A 25,873-nucleotide genomic window follows, 5' to 3' on the forward strand; every position below is an offset into this window, starting at 1 on the left:
TAAATCTAACACCGTTTTTTTTTTTTTTTTCCTGCTTCACAAAACTGTTGAGTCCCAACATTAATGAATGTCACATGGCCCTGGGAGTCTCCTGCCTGTCTGTCCATATGGCAGAAAGAATACCCTTAGAGAAAAGGCGATTATGTTGACAACAGAGCATGACTACAATGATGACAAAGAGAGGGAACGGATTGGCCCTGCCTGTGAGCTCCCACAGAACCTGTGTTCCAAGATGGAACAGCAGGAATGCTGTAATAAGCCCTTTCTCTCAGACACTTAATAAAAGTCAGGAGAGCAGGCCATGGGGTTGGGTACCCTAGGTACCAGTTACAGCATCATCAATATGTAACTGTGTGGCTTTAGACATCCTGATTCTTACTTTCTCTGTGAATCAGTTTCTTTATCTGCTAAAAAAAAAAAAAGGAAAAGAACAGTATCTAAGCCATTTAGTATTATGAATATTAAAGAAGCCAATACACAAAAAGTACTTAGGACAGTTTCTGGCACATATAATCATTTGATAAACGTAGGGCCTATGTCCAATCAGAAGCTCAGCATCTCTGGCTCATCAGTGGTAAGCCCGTCTTAACCAAAGTCTGCAAGTGTTATCTAGAAGAAGAATCAGATGAGAATCACCAAAAATATTCTCAAAATGACTCTTCTTTGTTACTGGCCAAAGAATTGTGTTGCTTATCTATGGACCAGCATACAAAGCCCAGAAACTTGACCCCAGGATATGTAATGAAATTTATCTGTGCTTTTTCTGGGAAAATTTGTTATATATTTTAGGAGCTTCTGTAAGATAAGGAAGAAACTACGAAATAAAGATAATTTGTAGTCGAACTATTTTTCTGTTTGTATTTATAGTCATTTTTGTCTCCATCTTAGCTCGGAAACTGTTGGTTCCAAAATCAGATATGGTTCTTCTTCACCCAGATACTAGGTAACTCCTGAATGATTGATACAATATTGTGGGTTTAAGTCGATTATTATTTACAAGCAGAGAAGCAAGATTTTTTAAACCATAACATAATTATCTAAACCAGGAAATTAACATTGATGTAATGCTATTTAAAACTAATCCACAAATGTTATTAAAATTCCTCCACTGTCCCATTCATATCCTTTTTCTGGTTTAAGATCAATCAATGCTCCCACATTGCATTTAATAGTAATGTCTCCTTAGTTTCTTCTAGTCTGGAACAATTCCTCCATCGGTCGTTCTCATGACCTCAACACTTTTTGAAGAGTACTAGCCAGTTATTTTGTAAAATGACTTTCAGTTTTGATGTCTGGTGTTTGTTAACATTAGATGGAGGTCATGTATTTTTGGCAATAAGACCTCAGAAGTGATGCTGTAACCTTCCCAGGGTTATCTTTTCTTTAAATTAATTAATGTTTTATTGAAGTAGAGTTGATTTACTATTTGTTAGCTTCAGGCATACAGCAAAGTGATTCAGTGAATCACTTTTCAGTATATATATATATATATATATATATATACACACACACACACACACACACACGACACTTTTCAGATTCTTTTCCCATGTAGGTTATTACAAAATATTGAGTAAAATTCCCTGTGCTATACAGTAGGTCCTTGTTGTTCATCTACTTTATATCTAGTAGTGTGTATATGTTTCTCCCAAATTCCTAATTTATCCCTCCCCACCACCTTTCCCTTTTGATAACTGTAAGTTTGTTTTCGAAGTCTGTAAGTCTGTTTTGTAAATAAGTTCATATGTATCATTTTTTAAGATTCCATATATAAGCGATATCATATGATATTTGTCTTTGTCTGGCTCACTTCACTTACTATGATAATCTCTAGGTCCATCCATGTTGCTGCAAATGGCATTATTTCATTCTTTTTTATGTATTCTATTGTATACTTACATATACCACATCATCATCATCATCTTTTTTTTCTTTTGGCTGCACTGCGTGGCATGTGGGATATTAGTTCCCGGACCAGGGATCGAACCTCTGAGGTGGAAGCACAGAGTCCTCACCACTGGACTGCCAGGGAATTCCCAACTACATCTTCTTTATTCATTCATCTATTGATGGACATTTAGGTTACTTCCATGTCTTGGCTATTGTAAATAGTGCTGCTATGAACATAGAGGTGCATGTATCTTTTTGAATTATGGTTTTCTCCAGATATACACCCAGGAGTGGGATATGGTAGCTCTATTTTTAGTTTTTTAAGGAACCTCCATACTGTTCTCCATAGTGGTTGCACTAATTTGCATTCCTAGCAACAGTGTAGAAGGGTTCCCTTTCCTCCACACCCTCTCCAGTGTTTATTTGTAGACTTTTTGATAACAGCCATTCTGACTGGCGTGAAGTGGTGCCTCACTGTAGTTTTGATTTGCATTTCTCTAATAATTAGTAGCATGTGATGTTGTTAAGTCTCATTACTGGTGACAATAACCTTGACAACTTGGTTAAGTGCTGTCTTCCAGGTTTCTCCACTTCAAAGCTGCTCTTTTCCCCTTTGTAATTAACGTGTTCCACGATGAAGGACACTTTGAGGCTATGCACGTATCTTATTTCTCATCCTACTTTTAGCCCAATAATTTTAGCATCCATTGATGATTCTTGCCTGAAACAGTTATTACTGAGGTCTTTGCAAAATGGTGAGTTCTGTATTTCCATCTTGCCTCATTCCATCGTGCTGTCCCTTCTCTTGGGTTTACGTATCCAATCCAGTTATTTATTTATTAGTATGGACTCATTGATATTTACTATATTCTATGAGCTTAACCCACTGTTGGCCTAGAATTAGCCAGTGGGATCTTCTTCAAGTTGGTTCCTTTGCCCCTTCGACATGGTCCCATCAGTTTTTGAGCGCTTTCTTGCTTTGTGGCACAACGTTGTTTCAAATTCACCTTCTACTTGCCCTGCTCTGGCCCCTGAACTGAGAGTTTCACTAGGGAGCCCTAGTTCTCTTCACTGGAGAATGGTATTTATAAATAACGCGAGGGTGCAAGTGCAGTCATTTCTGCCAGGGTGTCATGGCTCCTAGGCCCTCTCAGTGGACAGAACTAGACAGTAGAGGTTTGTACACACACAAACATACCCCATATTCATCTCCCTACCTCCCCATCTGCATGTATATTAAAAGCCATGAGCCCATGCTGGTATCTTCTGTTCTAATCCAACACAACAAGTGTTATTTTATCTTTCTCCCATCCTTATTAGTGATTTCTTTCTCTGACTCTCATTATCCACAATATCTTTTATTAAATCTCAGTCCTCTTATGGACATAAATCTTCAGAATTGTGGGGAAAAAAACATACTAAGTTCCTAGGGATTGTGAAATATCCCTGTACAGTTATTCATGTCTTCAGTCTTAGAGTATATAGTCAAATACTGTCTTCCAAAATTATTTGCACTCTTTATCTTTCTTCCTCACTCCCTTCATTGTGGTTATGTTATTCATATGTAATTTAGTTAGGTTTATTACTGTATTAAATTTTGTATTACCCCGTGCAATGGTTATTTTTTTAATTGAGAAATAATTGACATTCAGGATGGTTAATTTTATGTGTCAGCTTGACTAGGGATGCCCTGATAGCTGGCAAAACTTTATCTCTGTGTGTATGAGTATGTTCCTGGAAGAACTGTTGAACTGAATAAAGAATTGTTGAATCGTTGAACTGGATAAAGCAGGTGACCTTCCCCAATGTGGGCAGGCATCATCCAAGCCCTAGAAAGCCTGAACAGAACCAAAGGCAGAAGAAGGGCAAATTCACTCTCTCTGCTTGAGTAGAGACACCCATTTTCTCCTGCTCTCAGACACTGGAGCTCCTAGTTCTCTGGCTTTCAGAAACAGATCAAGACTTACACCACCAACCCTCTGACCCCAAGGCCTGTACACCCAGACTGAATTACACCGCTGCTTCTATGATTCTCCAGCTTATAGATGGCAGATCATGGGGCATGTCAGTCTCTATAACAGTGTCAGCCAATTCCTAAAATAAATCTCCTGTTATATTTCCCACTCATCTCTACCCATTTATTTTAGGTAACCAATTACTTTCTGCCCAAGTTTTATTCTTTGAGAAATAAATGTGTAATGTGACATGTGGTTGGTGTGGAAAATTACAACCATTACTTCCATTAACTTGAGTACCTAGAGCAACTGTCCCTTCCTTTTCCTCTTATCCCCTCCTGTTCCTGCTTACATTCACCAGGAAAAAACTTGGCAAAAGTCCTTCTATTTTAAGAAGGAGAGGGCAAACCATAACCCCCCCCAAATTTATTTATTCATTTGCTCACTCACTACTCATTCATATAATTGATTCAATTATTTGAAATGCTATAATCCACATACTCAAGAGTAAATTGCAATCTGACTACTTAACTTATGAAACACATAATGTCAACACTTAGGATTCCAAAAGAGACTGGCATTCAGACATCTAAATATTTTTAATGAACTCAAGCAAAACATATCACTTGACCAAGAAACTGGAACTTTGAAATATCTGTGTGGACATATACCGGATGAGTATGAATAGGTTGCTGTATTGCCAAAAGACTTGGATATCACCAAGTTCTGTATCACCCAAAGGTACATCATTGGATATTCTGGTTATCTCGTTTACCGTATGTCAGAATATTAGAATTTTGATGTATACAAGGACATTAACACCATACTGGGCATAATTTGACTTCTCGGATTCAGAAAGTATTGTAACTTGTTATCTTTCAGTGTTTCAATGTTGTCGTTATGAGCAACTGTCATTTTTATATATAGTATTTTAGACATACTAGGGTTGTGTGGCATTCTCTAGATGTTCTTTTCTACAACATAAAGGCCCCATGTCAGCCGGAAAAAAGAAAACATGGAGACTCACCATTGAAATTCACATTGCGGATATACTTCAACAACTTCTTGCCCCCAGCTTGCTCCATCTCTGGACAGACGCCCCGGTAGTCAGCACAGAGATCCTTGTTCATGTGGTGAAGGGCATGGGCCATTGCGTACACTGCGTCAATCACGAACTGAACTTTACCCTCCTGCTCATAGGTGGAATCTTTTCCAATTCTCTCCTGTCCTGCACATTAAAACAAGAAACACACACAAACATTGGTGTTGAGTAGAATGTCTCAATTTGCATGTACTTTCAAATATGCTTAAAGAAAACAATGCTTTGAGGAGTACAGTCACGCAAGCCACATATCCATGTTTGGTTACCATGTTTGGTTGCTTTGATAGTTTTTGGTATTTGACTTTGGAGCACATTACACTAACCTTTCTGATGTATTAGATACATTTCAGAAGCAGCACTTCAAAGGATCACAATAAAAGCCCTTGTAATAAGCCAACACACTATTCAAAATATAGTGGCCCCATAGAACCAAGGGATTGCTGCGATTAGAAGCTGGGCTGCCACGTGCAAATCTTCAAAGCTCACTTAGTCTAGAAAGGTGATAGGCCAAAAGAAAATGAGAGAAAACTAATGAAATACCACCCCTGCACTCATTACCTTCTTCTATATACCTGCTCTACTTCCTGGGTTGCCTGTCTCAATTGTGCGTATTACTGGCGACTCTGATGCTCAGGCTGGAAACCCTGATGTCATTTTTTCATCCTTTACTGTCTCTTACTCCACCCTCCCACGTACATATATCTAATGAATAGCCAAAACCTCACCTGAAACAGTGAACAGTTTTGGCCACACTACCAATGCCCTATTTATGCTTTTCTCATCTCCCATCAGGACACAGTGCTAGGTGTCTCTCTTCATCTAGTGATTCCTCCATGTTCATTTTTCCAAACCACAGAGCTAATCACTTCACCCCCGTGCTCAGAATTCTTCAGTGGTTCTCCACTGCCCGCAAGATGAAATCCAAAGCCTTTCCCCTGACAACAGAGGGTGTTCATCATTTTGTTTCTATCTGCCTAACAACAGTAAGAACCGGCAGTGATGAAGTGTCCTCCACTGTCTTGGAAGCCTTATATACATGATTTTTATTTCATCCTCACTTTGTCAGTTAAATATTATTAGTCCTCATTATAAAGATGGGAAAGCCGAGCCTTACAGAAATTAAATCACCTTCCGAAGGTCATGTATAGGAAGAGCAGATGACAGCTCAGGTTTATCAGAACCCCAAACCAACATTTCTCTCACTTCATGGGCCCTACCTCACCCTTTTCCTAGAATTTAAAACATATATATATTTTGCTCCAGACAAGTATGGCTATTTTTCCCATAAACATCATCAGCTCTAACGTTAATTATCTTCGGTCATGCCCCTTGTTTTGCCAGAAATATCCCTCCTTGCTTTTGCCCATCATAAACTTAATTCTGTCCCCGTGGCACAATCCAGCAGTTGCTTACACTGAGCTTCTTGATCAGAATTAAAGATTTTCATAAAACATTTCAAATCTTTATTATAAAATGAATAAAATCACTATATTTTAATGCTCTACTAGACTTTCCTTTTCTTTCTTTCTTTTTTTCCTTATATCCCCAGCACTGAACACAGCATTTAATATCTGGTAGACTCTGAACAATACCTGTATTAAATTAGGCGTTCGTTAAGTACATGGTAATACCAGGAACTCTCTTTAGACCTCTTGTCCCTCTGTGACAAATAATTAACCACAGATTGAATTTCACTTTCGCAGCAATATTTCCCAGATTGTTTTCTATGACACATTTGTGTAGGAAAGAAACAGTAGGGATTCTACAATCCCTGTCCCTTCTCCTGCAAAACAAAGTGTCCCCAACAGCCACTGTGTTAAATGTTATTACGTTTCTTTACTGAGAGACTGTTTCAGAGTATTTAATATAACATAAAGTATAATTTCCAAGAAGGAAGTTCAGAATTTCCCCAAATTGCTTGAATTCATATTTTTTTCCTTTTCAGAGCACATATTAATACCTCAAATGGCAGACAGTTCTTTCTTTTGTATGCATCTCATTCAAGTACCAATCAACCTGGTGCTCACTGCTCTTCATTGGGTCTAGGCCTTTTCAGTGTGTCTAGAGCAGGAATCTTTTTTGAAAAACATAAAATCCATCATGAATCCATACTGCTACTTTGAATTCAAATTCTGGACTACAGGATTTTTACTTAACTCGACTCCTACACCTCTACCTCATTTTTTTTTTCGTGAGGAAAATCCTGGTTCTTAATGACAGCATTATAACTATTTATTTGCTTGATTCCATAATACACAAATAACATTCTTAGAATAAATGTCTAACCAACAGTGTAAAAATGTAGTGTAATGAGCAGCCTTGGCATATATGTGTTTTTCAATTCTTACCGGAATATTTTGGTGATTTATTCTGAGAAACAGGATTGCTTTGTTCAAGAGTCAATTTGTATGTGTTTTTGCTAAATATTGGCCATTTCCCCTCTAATGGGTTTGTACCATTTTGTTCTCCCACCAGCAAAGAGAGAGAGTGTTCATTTCCCAACAACTTTGACAGCCAAGTATGTCCTCAAACTTGGATTTCCGTCAGTCAGCTAGGTGAGAAATGCTACCACAGTCTATTTTTATTTGCATTTTTCTTACTATAGGGGAGGTTGAACATCTTTGCATATAGTTAAAAGCTACTGTATTTCTTTTCTGCAAACTGTTTTTATAAAAATTTGGTCATTTTCTTCTCTTTTTAAAAGCTTTTTATTAATTAAGCATATTAATTATTTGAGATTAAGTTGCAAATATTTTTCCTAGTTTGTTATTTTTCTTTTACTCACTTTAGGTATTTTCCAAATAAAATTATATTAGATTAAAAGATGTTTTTCTTAAAAAAATTATCAATTTATTTTCTTCTTATTGCTTCTGGATTTTCAATCATGGTTTGAAAAAATGCTCCTGCCCAAGGCTACAGAATATTCCATCCATGTTTTCTTCTTGTATAATTTTATTTTTTAAACTTAGATATTTCATCCACTTGGAATACATTCTGGTATGCAGTATGAAGAATCAAAATATAGCTTTTTCCATATAGCTTCCTAGTTATATGCCAGTTCATCTTCTCTCACTGATTTGAAGTGCTTCCTTTATTATATATTAAATTTTCCATGCATAATTAGATCTATTTCTGGATTTTTAAAATTTGTTTCACTGTTTGGTTTGTCTATTCGTGGGCCAACAGTACAGCTTCAATTATAAACTCTTTATAACATATTTTAATAACTGGTAGAGTTAGCCCCTCTCTCACCATAATTGTTCTTTCTTTTTCAAATTTTATGTTGACTTTTGTTTATTTACTCAAATGAGCTTTATTAACTACTAATCTATCTTGAGAAAAGAAAAAAAGATACTTGATGTTGAATTTATGCTGTACTTATAAATCAACTTAGCCAGAACAGAAATTTTTACAAAGGTGAGAATTCCCACGTGTGTCTTTTCATTTGTTCAAGGCTACTTTTGCTTCCTTCAATAGTGTTTTAAAATTTTTTCTCACATAGGTTTTGAGTGTTTCATGGAAAGTTAGCCTTGGTATTTTACTTAGTTTTGCTATTATAAATATGGCTTTCTTTGCTAAGTATTTCCTCTGGTTTTTGACTGCATACCTAAAAGTTATTCTTTGTTTTGTTGTGGTTGTTTTATTATTTTTCAACTTTGTATCACAAAAAATTTTAAATACAGAGGAAGCTTGAAAGAATTTTACAGTGACCTCACCAACTAGATTCTTACATTACCATTTTACTATACTTATGTTATAAGGCAATTCATCTTCTAATAATTTTATACCTTGCTACTTTACAAATTTCTCTTATTTTTTAGAGTACTTAAAAAGGCAATCTTGATGGCACTATTACCATTCTAAAATATATACTATGAAACATGTTCAGACTAGTAATTCAGGAGAGCAGTTTCTAGCCTGCATCCATAAAGACATTCATCTCAGAAAGAATGCCTTGAAAAATCATTGCAGCTCAGGTTTATCAGGGAACTACTATTTCATTATTTTAAATAATGAAATATTTCATTATGTTTGAAACATTATAGGTTTTACCCCTCTCTTGAAGAGTCATCAGGGTATGTTAGCTTATTAAGGGCTCTGAGAAACACAGGTACATTTGTCTTTGGGGTTACCAGGACTTGAAAAATGTAGCCTTACATCAAGAAAATCAGAACTAGCAAGTTAACAACAACAACAAAAAAGGCTAACTTTATTTTCCCTACTGTTGCAGATGCAACTGCATGCCAAGGTCAGAGTCTCTGGTTACTCATCTAGCACCCACCCCTCCTCCTCTAACTGAAATCTGCTTCTCTTCAGGTATCGGCAGCCACCAAAGGAGTGAGGGGTTCAGGACCTCTCCTGAGCCTCACTGAGTCTATCCTCATTTGTCTAAGCCAATCCAGTTTCCTCCTTGGCAAGGGCTGATTTAGAAACAGGCATGGGTTACATTTCTAGATAATGAGATGAAAGAAAAGAGTTTATTGGGTTCCACATATAAAATCATACAAATGAACTTACTTACAAAACAGAAATAGATCCGCAGACATAGATAACAAACCTATGGTTTCCAAAGGGGAAAGGTGGGGGAGGGATAAGTTAGGAGTTTGGGATTAACAGATACACCCTACTATATATAAAATAGATAACCAACAAGGATCTACTGTATAGCACAGGGAACTACTCTCAGTATCTTGTAACCTATAATGGAAAAGAACCTAAAAAAGAATACGTGTGTGTGTGTGTGTGTGTGTGTGTGTGTAACTGAGTCACTTTGCTGTATACCTGAAACTAACATAACATTGCAAATCAACTATATTTCAATAAAAATTTTCAGAAAAAGTTTATTGGGGAACTCCTGAGAAAGTTTATTTGCTCCAAAAGAGAGATGAACTCAACTGCATCAAAACAATCACACCCCCCCCAACACACACACCCACACACACCCACACACACAACACACACCCAGACACACATACACACACTGCATTTACTCTAGTCATTCTGCAGTCCTGAGGCAATTACCCAGCATACGAATAACAGCAGAATAAAAATGTGGCAAGGATGTGAAAATACAATTGAGCTGTGAGTCAGCCAAGCCTAGAATTACCCTACTTTTTTTTTTTTTCCAAGTGACATACTCAATGGCTTATCCATTTAACTACAGCTTGATACTCAATGTTTTCCAGGTTTACTTGAACACTACACTTCTTATTCATGTACCATTTTATAACATCTCAAGGGACGAGCGTAAGTACACCTTCTTCCCCCCAAAAGTGAGGAAAAAAAGGGTAGTTTTAAGAAATATTTTTAACAATGTAGATTGAAATAGAAAAAAAAGAAAGCATCTTCTATCAATTCTCGGTTAACAGCTCATTCTTTCAGGCTTTCTGATGAACTGAGTTGTTGTTATATTATTTTCTTGAATGAAGTTCATCCTTTCCATCACATTTCCCAGGAAAGGGTTTGAGGTTTAGATAAAATAAGGAGAACTCTGAAGCATTAATTATTTTTTATTTCTCCAGCATGCAAAGAAGTTTTCCTTTTAAAGTCTCCCGATTTTCTGATGTAATGTTATTTTTACCCAAATAGTTCAGTATTTATCTTCAAAATGCACACTACTTTAAGCTTATGTTGAATAAATTTTCAGGTGCACTACACAAGAATAATCCACAAACCCTCTCACGACCAGAGTTTCTAGTGTTCATTCTGCTGGTGAAGTCTTCTCTCTTTGAAAGATCTGCTTATTTTGCCCATTTTAACATACTGCTTTCTCAGAATATATGCCTTAGTTAAAATGCATGAGCAGACTATCAGGGAGAAAAAAAAGGCACAGAAAATGTAAGAAATAATGGATCTGAAATTATTAATATAAACAATCCCACTGCAGTACAAAAACCAAAAGGAAGAGGAGGCTGGGCATAGGCAGGAAACAAACCAAAGATATTTGCTAATGCGAACTGAAAAACCTACCAAAACGGTCCTGTAGATTTGAACAACTGGCCCAATGTTTACCATATGTTTCTATGGGAGTGATCAATTATAATTTGTGTTTTGATTTCACATATTAATTGCAGTTATTTGCATCGGGAAGACCCCTTGGAAGTTATATATGCTCGTGCTGACTGTGCTCTAAATGCTGCATTACACAAATGTATTTTATTGAACGTAAAGCCACAAACTTAAAATTTTCTTGAGGCTAAAGTCCTGAGTAGTACTGTATATAATTAACTCAAATACTAATGCTTGGGTATACTGCAAATGATAAACACACTAATAAAAACAGGAAAAGAATATGTCACAGGAGCTCTGAAAATAGTCAGGGCATATATAGGTGCTAACAGAACTGCTAGATTCTGGGTAAAAAGGATGCAAGGAAAGCAGGGTGGATATCCTGGAGCACTAGAAAATGTTGCAGGGTTCTAAAAACGCTACAGTTACCAGGCAAGCTTTATTAAAATGCTACTGCAGTCCCTCCCATACTTTATTTAAAAAATAATAATAAATAAACAAATAACTTCATTTACTGGATAACTTTTTTTCCTCTCATGGGTATACCTTTTTCTTTTAAGATGAATGTCAATGGTAAAATAAGATTCTGTTTTATGCAAATTTGTTTTTTTTTTAACAGTGAACACATTAATAGAATCTTGGGGTAACAACCCATAGCAAGAAATACCAATTGAAGGAAAGTCAGAGGTTCTGCGTTGAGACAAAAAGCCTTCACTGCTGTTGTGCCTCTATTTGGAGGTGAGGCTGAATGAACCTAGCAACTCGTGAAGAGAAAGATGGGCGTCCCTGTCACAGTACAACAGGCAGCCTGTGCTTACTGTGTTCTTCCTGGGCACCAGGCTCTGCGCTAAGTACTTTTCATGGTTTCATGTTAAACCCTCACAACGCTTTCTTGGGTACCATTCCCCATCCCTCTGTTACCTTCAGTATACCTTATAGACCATCTGCTAAATTGTTCCGTCCACATCTGCACACGGAAAAGCGATGAACCTGGAGTTTTCCCCTTTGTTTCTTTCCATTTTCAACTTTAGTTTAGAGCCACAAATAATCTCAAAGTTCATGTTAGCCATGATTTTTACGTCCTCTTACCCCCACCTGAAGGTTTCGCTTGCGTTTCCAGAAAGGAGGAAATGGATAGTTTTGACAACCACCATCATAGTCTTCCCTGACCTCTCCTTGGGTGGAAAAGTTAATGCCCAGAGAAACTGCCAAAGGGCTGGCAGAGGAATAACAACAACAGCAGCAAAACAACTGATCCTCCACCTTCGATGACAAAAATGTGACTGTAATTGAACCATTAACATCCTCATGTTCTGCAGTGAACACAGCGAGTACTATGTTACAGACTCAAAAACAACTCTAGCAAAGGTATTAAAGACTGCCTAGCCACAAACCCTCATTTCTAACCTTTTTCCACGCAGGATGCTTCCCAGAAGACTATTTAATCATCACAGCTGAGTTTTCTTCTTCTCTTCATTTTCGATTTCCAGATAGGTGCAGGTAAAGATATATGCAGTGAGTCAAGGTGTGTGGGACAGGAGTAGGCTTTGCACAATGCACTCAGGGCACCAGATGAGAAGCAAGGAATGTTTTAGCCCCAAGTTTCTCACCTCCCCCAATGTGTGGAAGGTGTTCTGAGAGACTGAGCCAAGGGCTTTCTTTATTTCCAAGAGCAGCCTGTTGTAGGTAACGCCAGCCCACTGAGCAAAGGTAAGAACAAGGCTTCTGAAACTCACACAAGAAACCTTGCTGTACCAAACAAGAACAAGACGGGGGTTTCTTAAAGAAGTGCATGGATACAGTTTCCATTTCTCACCTAGATTTCTTCTCTTCTGATGTCTTAAGCTAAATTTCTGTTTATATAGTTTTGGTTGCTTCTTCAATGCAAATGGTAAAATCACCAGTGAAGCAATCTCTCGGGACATGACTTCAAGATTAAGAAAAAAGATTCTGCTATAGATGCCTGGTCTCGTAACCCATCCCTCAGCAGGGGCCCCTTCATTAATGAGGTTCTGCCCCTCTGAAATTCTGTTTATGGCATTCCAGGAATTGTATTTAGGTTGAACTTTCAGGAGAGGGGGGTGGAGAGAGGGAGGGGGAGAGAGGGAGGGGAAGAAACGAAAGAAGGAAGCAAGGGAGGGAGGGAGGGAGGAAGGAGAAAAGGACAGAAAGAAAGGAGAAAAGAGAAAGAAAGATCAACCTGAACCTGACCAAGCTTTTGGACATAGTAATTAATTTACACAGAGCTGATTCATTTTGCTGTCCAACAGAAACTAACACAACATTGTAAAGCAACTACAATAAAAATTAATTTAAAAAACCTAATTTATAGGAAGTAGAGAAAATAAAGAAACATGTAAATCAACATTGCAGAGATGCAGAAAACAAAATCCAAATGTAAAAAATTCTACAGAAATAGTAATAAACTATTTTCTTCAACACATAAATAGCAAAAGTTAAAAAAAAAAGTAGAGAGAAACATTTTAAAAATTTTTTAAAGACTTAAGAGATATATCAAACAGATATGGCATATGGACTTGGTTTAGATCCACCTGTAAACAAATCAATGATATAAAGACATTTATGACAAAAGGGAGAGACTACGGGATGACGATGGGGAACACTGCTTTGTTGGTTTGTGTTTGTGTGTGTTTCTTATATATTTTAAAGAGTATTTATCTCTTAGAGAACATACTGAAGTATTAAAAAAATTAAATGTCTGGGTTTACTTTGAAACGGCCAGAGGTGAGAGAGAAACATTCGGGGTACATGTGAACATAAACTGGCTATATATTGACTATTGTTGAGGTTGTGTGATGGATACATGGCGATTTATTCCACTATTCTCTCTGCTTTTTGTGTTTGTTTGAAAGATCACATGATGTCTGTAAAAGTAAAAAGAAGAGAAGGACGAGAAATAAGAGGGGGATGCATAAGGAGATGGGAAGAGGAGAAGGAGGGAGAAAAAGAGGAAAAAGAACAAAAAGAAGAGTATTGGGTTGAAGAATAGGGGAAATAGTCAGGGAGGAAACAGAGGAGTTGAATTCAGCTGCCTGTAAGGGACACTGAGTACGTGCCAGACACCCAACTAGAACCAAGGGACACAGATATGAACACAAAACGCTCTCATGCATGCTCTCACTGTTTACAGCCCCACTCAGATGCTTCTGCTTAAATGCAGTTTCCACCTGTCATCTCAGGGCTGAGAGTACGGCTCTGCTCCGCAGGTATTGAGGAAGGGGCACACGTAGTACAGATGCTATGGCATATGGGCTGGGTCATCTGACTCCCGGGGTCCAAAGTCACTTCCTGGAAGCAAAGTAAGCAGGCTGTGGGGATGGAATGATTTCATCTCACTGCCATGATGCCCCTTTGCCTTGTGAGATGCAGAGAAAAGGCGTAAGGGAATTGATTCCACTATGGGGTTTGAAAGGACTTAGCAGAATCATCAGCCCAATGACAGTATAAATAAAAAGAAAAAGCCATGGTTTAACTCCGTTTGAGTTCTGTATCCAGGGCTGGTGACTCTAAATAAAAAGGAAAAATATGCATATATGTATGTTGAACTCCCTAGAGGCAAGTCTGGGTCCTAAACATTGTTATATATCCAGAACCCAAGGATGAGTGAATATCCTGGAAAGAAAAGTGAAATAATGAGCCAGTAGCTTTTGTAAAAAGGTAGAAAAGAAAAATTATAATCCTTCACCCGGGAGAGCTGACGGCTGAGATGGAGCATTTAATTCAGTGGCCAAATGACCCCAGACAAACGTGGAGAGAAAACAGTAGCACCCCGAACGCCAACATGTGGGATTCTTTTTCTTAAGCAGGGTTCCTATGTGCCTAAAGACTCTACTTATCACTGTTTTCACTGGTTTCAGTTAAGTTATTCAAGTGACGATGATAAAAACATTCTGTTAGCTCTTTTTTCCAAGCAAGATTAATTTTACACTAAATTTTATACCTATGTACACATACCTTACAACATATACTTTTGACCATTTAGTCATGATCATCAGAAGTGAAATAGTTTTCTTCCTACTGAACCCTAACAATATTCGTAACAGAAATAAAGTCGATACAATTCTCGACTCAGAGGTTCTGAAGGCTCTGAGCTTCTTAGGAATGTCATATTCCATCCGTATTTAAAAAAAAATAGAACAGCTAACCCGACAAGGAAAAAACCTTAACCAGGTGCTAACCAGAAACCTAAAACTGACAATTCATCAGTCAGAACACACTGGATGATTTGGCTGAGGAGCTACTAGCCACATCCATGCTACCCTTGGAAGGAAATTAATTAAGTAGTATTGGATGAAACCCTTTTGTAGACCGGTAAAGAGGAGGTTCTTGACACAAAGTCTAGAAATCCAGACTTAGTTTAAAACACATGTAAGCCAGTACGATTTAATGGGAAAAAGCCCTTCAAAATCTCAGTATTTTGAAACCAGTGTGATGGTACTTCCATCTCTCCTATAATCAGCCAACCATTTCAAGAGCTACGAGCATGGAGACTCATATCAGACAAACCTGGGTTGAAATTTTGCCTCTGCATTCATTGTACCTGTGACTAAATGGGAGTTACACAACTCTTTACCAAACCACTTGAACACGATGAAGTTGCCTGGTATTCATAGAGTGCTGTAATGAACAACAGCAACAACAGCTAACATTCATTCAGTATTTTCTATTCTCCAAAAACTGTTCTAAGCACTCTACATACATCATCTCATTTATTGCTCATAATCACCCTATGATGAACATACGGTTATTATTATTGCCATTTACTGGTAAGGAAACTGAAAGTTTATTTAAATAACTTACCCCCAGAGTTACACAGATAGCAAGTGGCTAGTCAAGAGTTGAATCCAGTTGTCTGACTCTCAATTCAAAGTGTGAATATTTTTTATGGTGATATATTCTGCATTTAGTAAAATGCTATGTCCTAAATGAACTGTTCAATCAGTATTGACAAACACAAAGCAATACATAGAATGTTTTTATCACTCTGGAAAGTTATCTTGTGGCCCTTCACAATTAACCCTTCTCCCTCCATTATAAAGCAACCATTGATCTGTAATCTAACGTAAGTTACTTTTGCCTATTCTAGAAATACATATAAATAGGACCATACAATATGTACTTTTCTCTGTCTGCTTTCACTCAGAAAAATATTTTTGAGATTTATTCAATTTGTGGCATGTATCAAAATCTCATTCTTTTTTATTGCTAAGTATCATTCCACTGAATGGATATATTAGAGTTTAATTATCCATTTTCCTTTTGACGGACATCTGGGCTATGTCTAGTTTGGGGCTTCTCAAGACCTATGGAGGGTCTGTGATTTTACCCGATGCGTAAGAGTTTAGCCTGTCATGGTTCTGTGGACACTGGCTGAAGATGTGAGACCCCTGGTTCAGAGCCAGGTATAGCAGGCAGCACAAACATAATGTTTCCTCAGAGCCCCCTCCCTACCACTCCCCTTCCTCAAGTCCAAGGTGGTGACAGAGAGCAGTCCAGGTAGATGGTGCACACACAATGGGTTTACATTAGAACTTTCAAACTCTGAGCTCAGGGAGACTGACTCTTTTATAAAGGACTTCAAGCAAAGCTACCTGACCTTGGTTCCAGAGGGAGATACTACCTTTATTATACTGGCTAGTAAACAAACCATCCTTATGCTTCTTGACGATATGCTATCTGTATCTTCCAAGGCTATTGACTATATAATAATACCTTGAAAAGCTAATCAGTGCACCTGCTCTCAATATAGCAAAGGACACCAATAGAGGATTGTCCCCCAATAGGGAAATTATGAATAAAGCTGCTGTGAACACTTCTTCACAAGGCTTTTATGGATATGTGTTTTATTTCTCCTGAGTAAATACTTAGGAATAAGAGTTGCTACATTATAGGCTCATGCATGTTTAACTTTCAAAGAAGTTGCCATGTTCCAAAGCAGTTGCACCATTTTATTCTAGTATCAATGTATAAAAATGCAGGTTTCTCCATATCTTCTCCAATATTTGATGTTATCAATCTTTTCCATTTTATCCATGTGTATTAGAACCTCACTGTGGTTTAATTTGCATTTCTCTGATGAATAGTGATGATTTTCATTTTTTTCATGTGCCTATTGACCATTTGTATTAGACCTAGTAGTTTCCCTTTGCAAGCATCTTAGAAGTTCAGCATCGCAGGCTATGCAAATTCTCTACCAGAGTAGTACAAAAGTCCATGAGGCCACAGGGTTAATGCCTGAATGATGGTCAAATTATATTATTTATTTTAAGAAGGGGGTGTAGCCAAGATGGTGAAGTAGGAAGACCCTGAGCTCACTTGCTCCCATTAGCACATTAAAATTATAACTACTTACAGAGAAACTATCAGTAAGAACAATCTGAGGGCTAGAAGAAAAGATTTTCCACAACTCAAGATATAAAGAAGGAATCAAGGGACTTCCCTGGTGGCGCAGTGGTTAAGAATCCACCTGCCAATGCAGGGGACACGGGTTCGAGCCCTGGTCCGGGGAAGATTCCACATGCCACGGAGCAACTAAGCCCATGTGCCACAACTACTGAGCCTGCGCTCTAGAGCCCATGAGCCACAACCACTGAGCCTGCACACCACAACTACTGAAGCCCGCATGCCTAGAGCCCGTGCTCCACAACAAGAGAAGCCACCGCAGTGAGAAGCTTGCACACCGCAACGAAGAGTAGCCCCTGCTCGCCGCAGCTAGAGAAAGCCCATGCAGCAACAAAGACCCAACACAGACAAAAAAAATAAATAAATTAATTAAATTTTTAAAAAAAGAAGGAATCACAATGAGTCAGGTAGTAGGGGTGTAGACATGGTATAGTCAAGACCCACACCCATCAGTAGGAGGCCAACGAATGGGAGGATAATCATAATTGAAGAAATTTTCCACAAGAAATAATGGGTCTGAGACCCACATTGAGCTCCCCAGCACAGGGGTCCTGCACCAGGAGGACAAGCCCCCAGAACATATGGCTTTGAAGGTCAATGGGGCTTGCGTATGGGAGAGCTAGAGGACTACAGGAAACAAGAGGCTCTGTTCTCAAAATCTCGCACTCTCCAGGACTTGGCACAGAGGCAGTAATCTGAAGGAAGCCTGGGTCAGAACCACTTACTAATTCTGGAGAGCCTCCTGGAGAGGCAGGAGGTAAATTGGACTCCCACAGGGAAACAGATGCTAGCAGGAGCCATTGTGGGGAGATCACTCTCCCATGAGGACACTGATGCTGCAAGTGCCATTTTGGAATCCTACCGTCTAGGCTATTTGTGCTGGAGGCTTACTTCCCCACCAGCTGGTAGGTACCAGTCCCAGGATTCACCAGGCCAAGCAGCCAGCAATGTGGAGACTTGGCCCCACCAACCAGTGGGCCAATACCAGTCCCAGGAGCCTGGACCTCACTGCTAGCCACCCTGGGACCCAGGCCACCAATGGCCTGCACCAGCCCTCGGACTCCCCAGGCCACACAGTCATTTGCACTGGGACCGAGTCTCATCCACCAGCAGGTTAGCAGCCTTCACATGAAGCAGTTCCTGGCAGCCAGCCAGGTCAGGGTCAGCCCTGCCTACCAGCATACCAATGGTAGTCAGCCCTGACACAACAGAAGGGCCCACCCAGCCTACACAGGGGGGTACCCTTAGAGCTCTGGTGACTATAGAGGAATGTGCTACTGGGCCCCATAGAACATCTCTTACATGAGGCAACCTAGCCTTACACCTAAAGGATCTAGAAAAAACAACAAACAAAACCTAAAGTTAGTAGAAGGAAAGAAACAATAAAGGTTAGAGCAGAAAGAAAGGAAATACATATTTAAAAAACCAATGAGACTAAGAGCTGGATTTTTTTTTTTTTTTTTTGCGTTATGCGGGCCTCTCACTGTTGTGGCCTCTCCCGTTGCAGAGCACAGGCTCCGGACGCGCAAGCTCAGCAGCCATGGCTCACGGGCCCAGCCGCTCCGCGGCATGTGGGATCCTCCCAGACCGAGGCACGAACCCGTGTCCCCTGCATCGGCAGGCGGACTCTCAACCACTGCACCGCCAGGGAAGCCCTAAGAGCTGGATTTTTTAAAAGGTCAAATTCATAAACCTTTGACCTTACTCATTAGGAAAAAGAGAGGCAGGGCCCAAATAAAGAAAATCAGAAGCGAAAGAGAAGTTAAAACTGACACCACAGACATACAAAGATCAAAAGCAACTGCTAAGAACAATTATATGCCAATAAAAGCAACAACCTAGAAGAAACAGATAAATTCCTAGAAATATACAATCTCCCATGGCTGAATCAGGAAGAAATAGAAAATATGAAGAGACCAATTACCAGCAATGAAAATGAATCAATAATTTTTAAAAAACCTCCCAAGAAACAAAAGTCCAGGAGTGGACTTCACACTTGAGTTCTACCAAACATTTAAAGAAGTTTTAACACCTAATCTTCCCAAACTTTTCCAAAACATTGAAGAAGAAGAAATGCTTCTGAACTCATTCTATGAGGCAAGTATCACCCTGATACCAAAACCAGACAAAGACATCACACAGAAAAAAGAAATTTACAGACCAATATCACTGATGAATAGAGGTGCAAAACTCCTTAACAAAATGTTAGCAAACCAAATTCAACAGTGTATTACAAGGATCATAAACCATGTGCAAGTGGGATTTATCCCAGTGATGCACAGATGGTTCAATATCCACAAGTCAATCAATGTCACACACCACATTAAGAAATTGAAGAATAAAAAATCATCTGATCATCTCAATAGATGTGGAAAAAGCTTTTGACAAAATTCATCATCTATTTATGATAAAAATGTTTTCAACAAAGTGGGTATAGAGGAAACATACCTCAACATAATAAAGGCCATTTATGATAAACCCACAGCTAACATCATGCTCAATGCTGAAAAGCTGAAAGCATTTCCTATAAGATCAGCAAAAAGACAAGGATGCTTACTCTCACCTCTTTTGTTAACACAGAATTAGAAATCCTAACCACAGCAATCAGATTAAAAATAATAATAGTAATAATAATAGAAAGAAGTAAAAGGAAATCAAAGTGGAAGGGAGTAAGTAAAACCAGGGCACGAACCCGTGTCCCCTGCATCGGCAGGTGGACTCTCAACCACTGTGCCACCAGGGAAGCCCTAGGTTAAACTCTTGAATGTAAGATCTGAAACCAGAAAACTCGTAGAATAAAACATTGGCAATATGCTAACTCTTCCACATTGGTTTTAGCAATATTTTTTGGATATACCTCTTCAGGCAAATGAAACAAAAACAGAAATAAAGGAATGAGGCTACATCAAACTCTAAATCTGCTTTGCATAGTGAAGGAAGCTATTTTAAAAAAAGGCCGTCTACTGAATGGAAGAAGATATTTGCAAATAATATATCTGATAAGGGGTTAATATTCAAAATAAAGAACTCATACAACTCAACATCAAAAACAGACAAACAACCTGATTAAAAAATGGGCAGAGGGGGCTTCCCTGGAGGCGCAGTGGTTGGGAGTCCGCCTGCCGATGCAGGGGACACAGGTTCGTGCCTCGGTCCGGGAGGATCCCACATGCCGCAGAGTGGCTGGGCCCGTGAGCCATGGCTGCTGAGCCTGCGTGTCCGGAGTCTGTGCTCCGCAATGGAGAGGCCACAACAGTGAGAGGCCCGTGTACCGCAAAAAAAAAAAAAAAAAAAAAAAAAAGGGCAGAGGACCTGAATAGACATTTTTCCATAAAGACATACAGATGGCCAACAGACTCATGAAAAGATGTTCAACCTCACTAATCATAAGAGAAATGCAAATCACAAGCACAATGAGATATCACCTTACACCTATCAGAATGGTTATCGAAAGACAACAAATGCTAAGTATTGACAAGGATGTACAGAAAAGGGAATCCTAGTATACTGCTGGGTGGGAATGTAAATTGGCACAGCTACACTGCAGTCTTTTTTTTTTTTTTTTTTTTTTTTTTTTTTTTACAATAGCCAAGATATGGAAGCAACCTAAGTGTCCATCAACAGATAAATGAATAAAGAAGATGTGATATATACACATACACACACAAAGACAACACACCCAATGGAATATTACTTAGCCATAAACATGAGTGAAATCTTGTAGATGGACCTACAAGGTATTATACTAAGTGAAGTATATCAGATAGAGCGAGATGAATACCATATGATATCACTTATATGTGGAATCTAAAAAACAACTGAACAAACAACTAAACAGAAACAGACTCAGATACAGATCCCAAACGCGTGGTTGCCAGAGGCGAGAGGGGTGGGGGGACGGCTGAAATAGGTGAGGGAGGTTAAGAGGTACCAACTTCCAATTACAAAATACATGGGCATTAGGGGTGAAATCTACAACCTGAGGGATATAGTCAAGAACACTGTAGTAACTTTATATGGTGACAGATTGTAACTAGACTTCTCATGGTGATCATTTTGCAACGTACACAAATGTCAACTCATTATGCACCTGGAACTAACGTAGTGCTGTAGGTCAACTATAATTCAATTTCTACAGATATGTATATGATTCATTTTTGAATTATCATATAAACTGCAGCCATTAAATGATACTTTGCAAGACCACAGCAACCCAAGTTCTAAATGTAGTTGACCCTTTGCCACTTCATACATCTGGTAAGGAGTCACTTAGAACATAAGGTCTCTTCGGTGGTTTCTAAATGAGCTAAAGGAAGCAGCTTATAAGTTGTTTAAATCGTATTCTCCTAAGGTCATAAACTTTTTATAGGAAAAAGTTATGCGTAGTTTTGTTTTTGTTTTTGTTTTTGTTTTCAGTGTGATGTTAATCCTTTCATGCCAGGTGGGGCCACTTCCATGAGTCACCGCTTTCAAGAGTAAAGCAAAATGCTTTGGTTCGAATCCCAATGCTGCTAGACACTAGCCAAGTGACTTTGGGAAAGCCACTCATCAGACCTCTATGAACTTTGCTTTTATCTTTCCATTCAGGCGGCTATAAATATTATCAGCTCTGCCAACTCTGCTGAGTTGTAGGGATGATCAAATGACACAGGGGACATAAAAACAATTGAAAGACTCTAAAGTGCATCTCATAAAAAAGATAAATCAGTACCCAAACACATGGAAAAAATATTTCACCTTGCAAGTTTTCTAAGAAGTGTAAATCAAAAGAGAGGTAACATTTTAGTAGTTTTGCCAGTGGCTGAATAAATTAGTGCAGTCCTTTCAGAAAACAGTTTGACAATACATTTCAATTCTCCAGAAAAAAAATTTCTACTCTGAATCTGTAATGATAAAAACAGGTAATGTGTATTTTACTCTTGCTTCTCTAATGCTCCCTATATGTCAGGCATTGTACTAAGCACTACACTTGGACAGGTGGCCTTGAGCAATGAGGGGACTAGGGATGCCAACCCTTCACACAGTTGAAACTCCGCGTGTAATTTATAGTCGGCCCTTTGCATCTGTGGTTCCTTGTCATCCTGGATTCAACCAACTACGCATCATATAGTAACCTAGTATTTATTATTGAAAAAAATCTCCATTTAAGTGGATCCACGTAGTTCAAACACATGTTGTGCAAGGGTCAACTGTATAAGCTTACTTGGTGCTTCTCCTCAAAACACAAAACTGTCTTTGGTTATTATTATCACCTACGTTTTACAAATTAGGAAAGAGGGCACAGAGATGCAAGCTCATTTGTGCTAGGCTTCACAGCTAGTATGGGGCAGGAAGCACAATTAAATTTCAGGTGATTTGGTTTCAAAGCCCTCACTCTTTACTCCTCCATTTAATGACTTCTGGAAGTCCATCCTCAGAAAGTAATCCAAAGTAAGGCAAGAGCAAGAGGTCTTAAGATATTTCTGCATGTGTTTTGTATATACTTGCCAATTTTGGAAGGGATGTAAGTAAAGATTCAGCAAGTGATAGCAAATAAAATCTTTCGACTATTACATACGACTTAAAATAACCAAGAAAACTAACAAGTACAGTACTTATGATCCACAAAATTTTTTTAAAAATTAAAAGATATCTCAATTTCTTATTATCACCATGTTAGGGTTGTAAGATTGACAGAATTTTTGGTTCTGCCCATGGTAGCATTCTAAGGGTCCTCAAGAACTATAAAAGTGGTATGCAAAGGTCTCTTTCTTATGAATGGCAAGACCAGGGTCAGGAATCCCAGTGACATCATCCCAAATTCTTTCTTTCCATGAGTGCTAATGAATAGGACAGAGCCAATGAGATAGAATTCACTATTTTAATAAAAGTTTACACACTCTGCTGTCAAAATCAGAAGAAAGACACAGGTGAACAATCAGATACACTGTCCGCAGAGACGGGAAGTAAGGTTTTAGAGGAGCACATGCCCGGAGTTTACTACATTGCAAACTTTCTTCACCAGAGGAGTGAAACCCCTTTCAAGGACAATGGCTTTTCCTTTGGCCACGTCCTTCCCCTACTTATGGGGAGAAAAGCAACTCAATGATTTAAAGGTAGACAGATATACACTCCCTCCATTGGCCAAATAAATAGAAGAAAAACCTAGAGCCCAGAGCTCCTTCCAGACACCCAAGCTTAGAGCAGACATCCAAAAAAAAAAAAAAAACAAAAAGCAAAAAAAACAACAACAGAAGCCTGTGGTCACACATGTCACTTTTCTTTTCTTAGGTGTCACAGTGGTGGCTGGTGCTGTATCCTGAATGTTGTGGCGTTACACCATATTTGCTATGAGGTGTCTCTACCCAGGAGGGCAGCTTAGAATGGAAGAAACAAATAGCGACAAAAGGCTTTTGAGGTGGCCAGATCTGGGTATGGATTCTTTCTGACTGAGTGACCATGAGCATGAAGCAGAATTGAGCTCCCTAAGCCCTGGCTGCCACTTCCTGCTTGGGCAAGGTGCTGTACCTTCCCCTGCTTCCATTTTCTCATTTATAAAACAGTGAAAAAAAACCCCAGCTATTTCAGAGGGTGTTGTAAGGATTAAAAGAGTTAAGATGTGTTTCATTTTCCTCAACTAAAAACTGAGGATAAGGAAAAGACAGTCTCTTCAGCAAGTGGTGTTGGAAAAGCTGGACAGCCACACGTAAATCAATGAAGTTAGAACATATCCTCACCATAGACAAACAGAAACTCAAAATTGCTTAAGGACTTAAATATAGACATGGCACCATAGAACTCCTAGAAGAGAACATAGGCAAACAAAATTTCTGTCTCTGACAGAAATCGTACCACTCTTTTCTTAGGTCAGTCTCCCAAAGCAATAGAAATAAAAGCACAAATAAACAAATGGGACCTAATCAAACTTACAAGCTTCTGTACAGCAAAGGAAACCATCAACAACATGAAAAGACAACCTGCATACTGGGAGAAAATATTTGCAAATGATGCAACCGACAAGGGCTTAATTTCCAAAATATATGAACAGCTCATACAACTCAATAACAAAAAGACAACCCAATCGAAAAATGGGCAGAAGACCTAAATAGACATTTCCTCAACGAAGACATACTGATGGCCAACAGGCACAGGAAAAGATGCTCATCCTTGCTAATCATTAGAGAAATGCAAATCACAACTACAATGAGGTATCACCTCACACCAGTCAGCATGGCCATTAAAAAAGTCTACAAACAATAAATGCTGGGGAGGGTGTGGAGAAAAGGGAACCCTCTTGCACTGTTGGTGGGAATGTAAATTGATACAGCCACTATGGAGAACAGTATGGAGGTTCCTCTAAAAACTAAAAATAGAGTCGCCATACGATCCAGCAATCCCACTCCTGGGCCTATACCCAGACAAAACTCCATTCAAAAAGATACAAGCACCCTTATGTTCACAGCAACACTATTCACAATAGCCAAGACATGCAAACATCCTAAATGTTCATTGACAGATGAATGGATAAAGAAGATGTGGTGTGTGTGTATGTGTACATATATTTGCTGTACAGCAGAAATTAATACAATGCTATAAAATCAACTATACTTCAATAAAACTTTAACAAATAACATAAAATCGATAACTAACAAGGACCTACTGTATAGCACAAGGAACTGTACTCAATATTTTGTAATAACCTATAAGGGAAAAGAATATATGTATTGAAGATCATTATCATTTATGTCAAGTGCTTAATCTGGTAGCTAGCACATGGCAAGCATTCAATAAATATTAATCATTATAACTGCTTTTCAAAAGACTCTCAGAATGAAAACCTTAAGTGTAAAACTTGCAAAAAGCTAAAGTTTTTGTTCGTTTAGATTTGTATTTGTCTACTTTTTTGCAGGATGAGAGACAGTCATTTAAGTAAGTACCTAATAAGCACTGACTATTTTATAATTTTTATTACTAAGGTTTTGGCCTTGGATCTAATTTCTTCCTCATCACATGTAAAATGCAGCAATTCCTCAGTTGTGAGAATAACAATAATCAACAGAGGGAAGGGTATGGTCAAAGTTGGGAGGCTGATGCATTCCTTAGTCCTCTGTTTCTGTGATATTTTTAAAAGGCAGCAATGGCTTATATATTACAGTTTTTTGGATTTGGGGGGTTTCACATTTTTACTTAAAATGGAGAACTTGTCAACTCAAATAAATGCAGATCTTGCTATTTTCTTTCAGGGTCTTGTAGATACCAACATAATGGACTTATGGACCATTTAACACGTGCAGTGCAATAAATCCTACAAAACCCCTGATCCAATCCATTTGCGCAGGCTGACTGTCCAAATGAGGGATTCTGCTTCAGTGCTTGGGAAGGACAGCAAGCTGGGCTCCCCAGGAAAACACAGGCACATACCACCTGACCCTCCTTTCCCAACTTGATCGACTGCATTGATATATTTTGTGCAGATTTTTGTTTTATGCGTGGCAAGTAAAATTAATTCCTCAAC

At 38.6% G+C, this 25,873-nt stretch overlaps 1 protein-coding gene across 2 annotated transcripts in view; it reads right to left on the bottom strand.

Annotated features, from left to right (window-relative positions):
- GRM7 (glutamate metabotropic receptor 7) overlaps nt 1-25,873 on the bottom strand; it is a gene marked incomplete at both ends in the record, with an annotated part of 809,284 nt that overhangs the window by 283,743 nt on the left and 499,668 nt on the right. For both annotated transcript variants that reach the window (XM_079713568.1, XM_079713567.1), the window contains one exon: nt 4,873-5,073. In XM_079713568.1, coding sequence (XP_079569694.1) covers nt 4,873-5,073 — 201 coding nt within the window. The remainder of the gene's footprint in view (nt 1-4,872; nt 5,074-25,873) is intronic.

This window comes from Hyperoodon ampullatus (genome assembly GCF_949752795.1).
Source record: "Hyperoodon ampullatus genome assembly, chromosome: 10".
Classification (NCBI taxonomy): Eukaryota; Metazoa; Chordata; class Mammalia; order Artiodactyla; family Ziphiidae; genus Hyperoodon; species Hyperoodon ampullatus.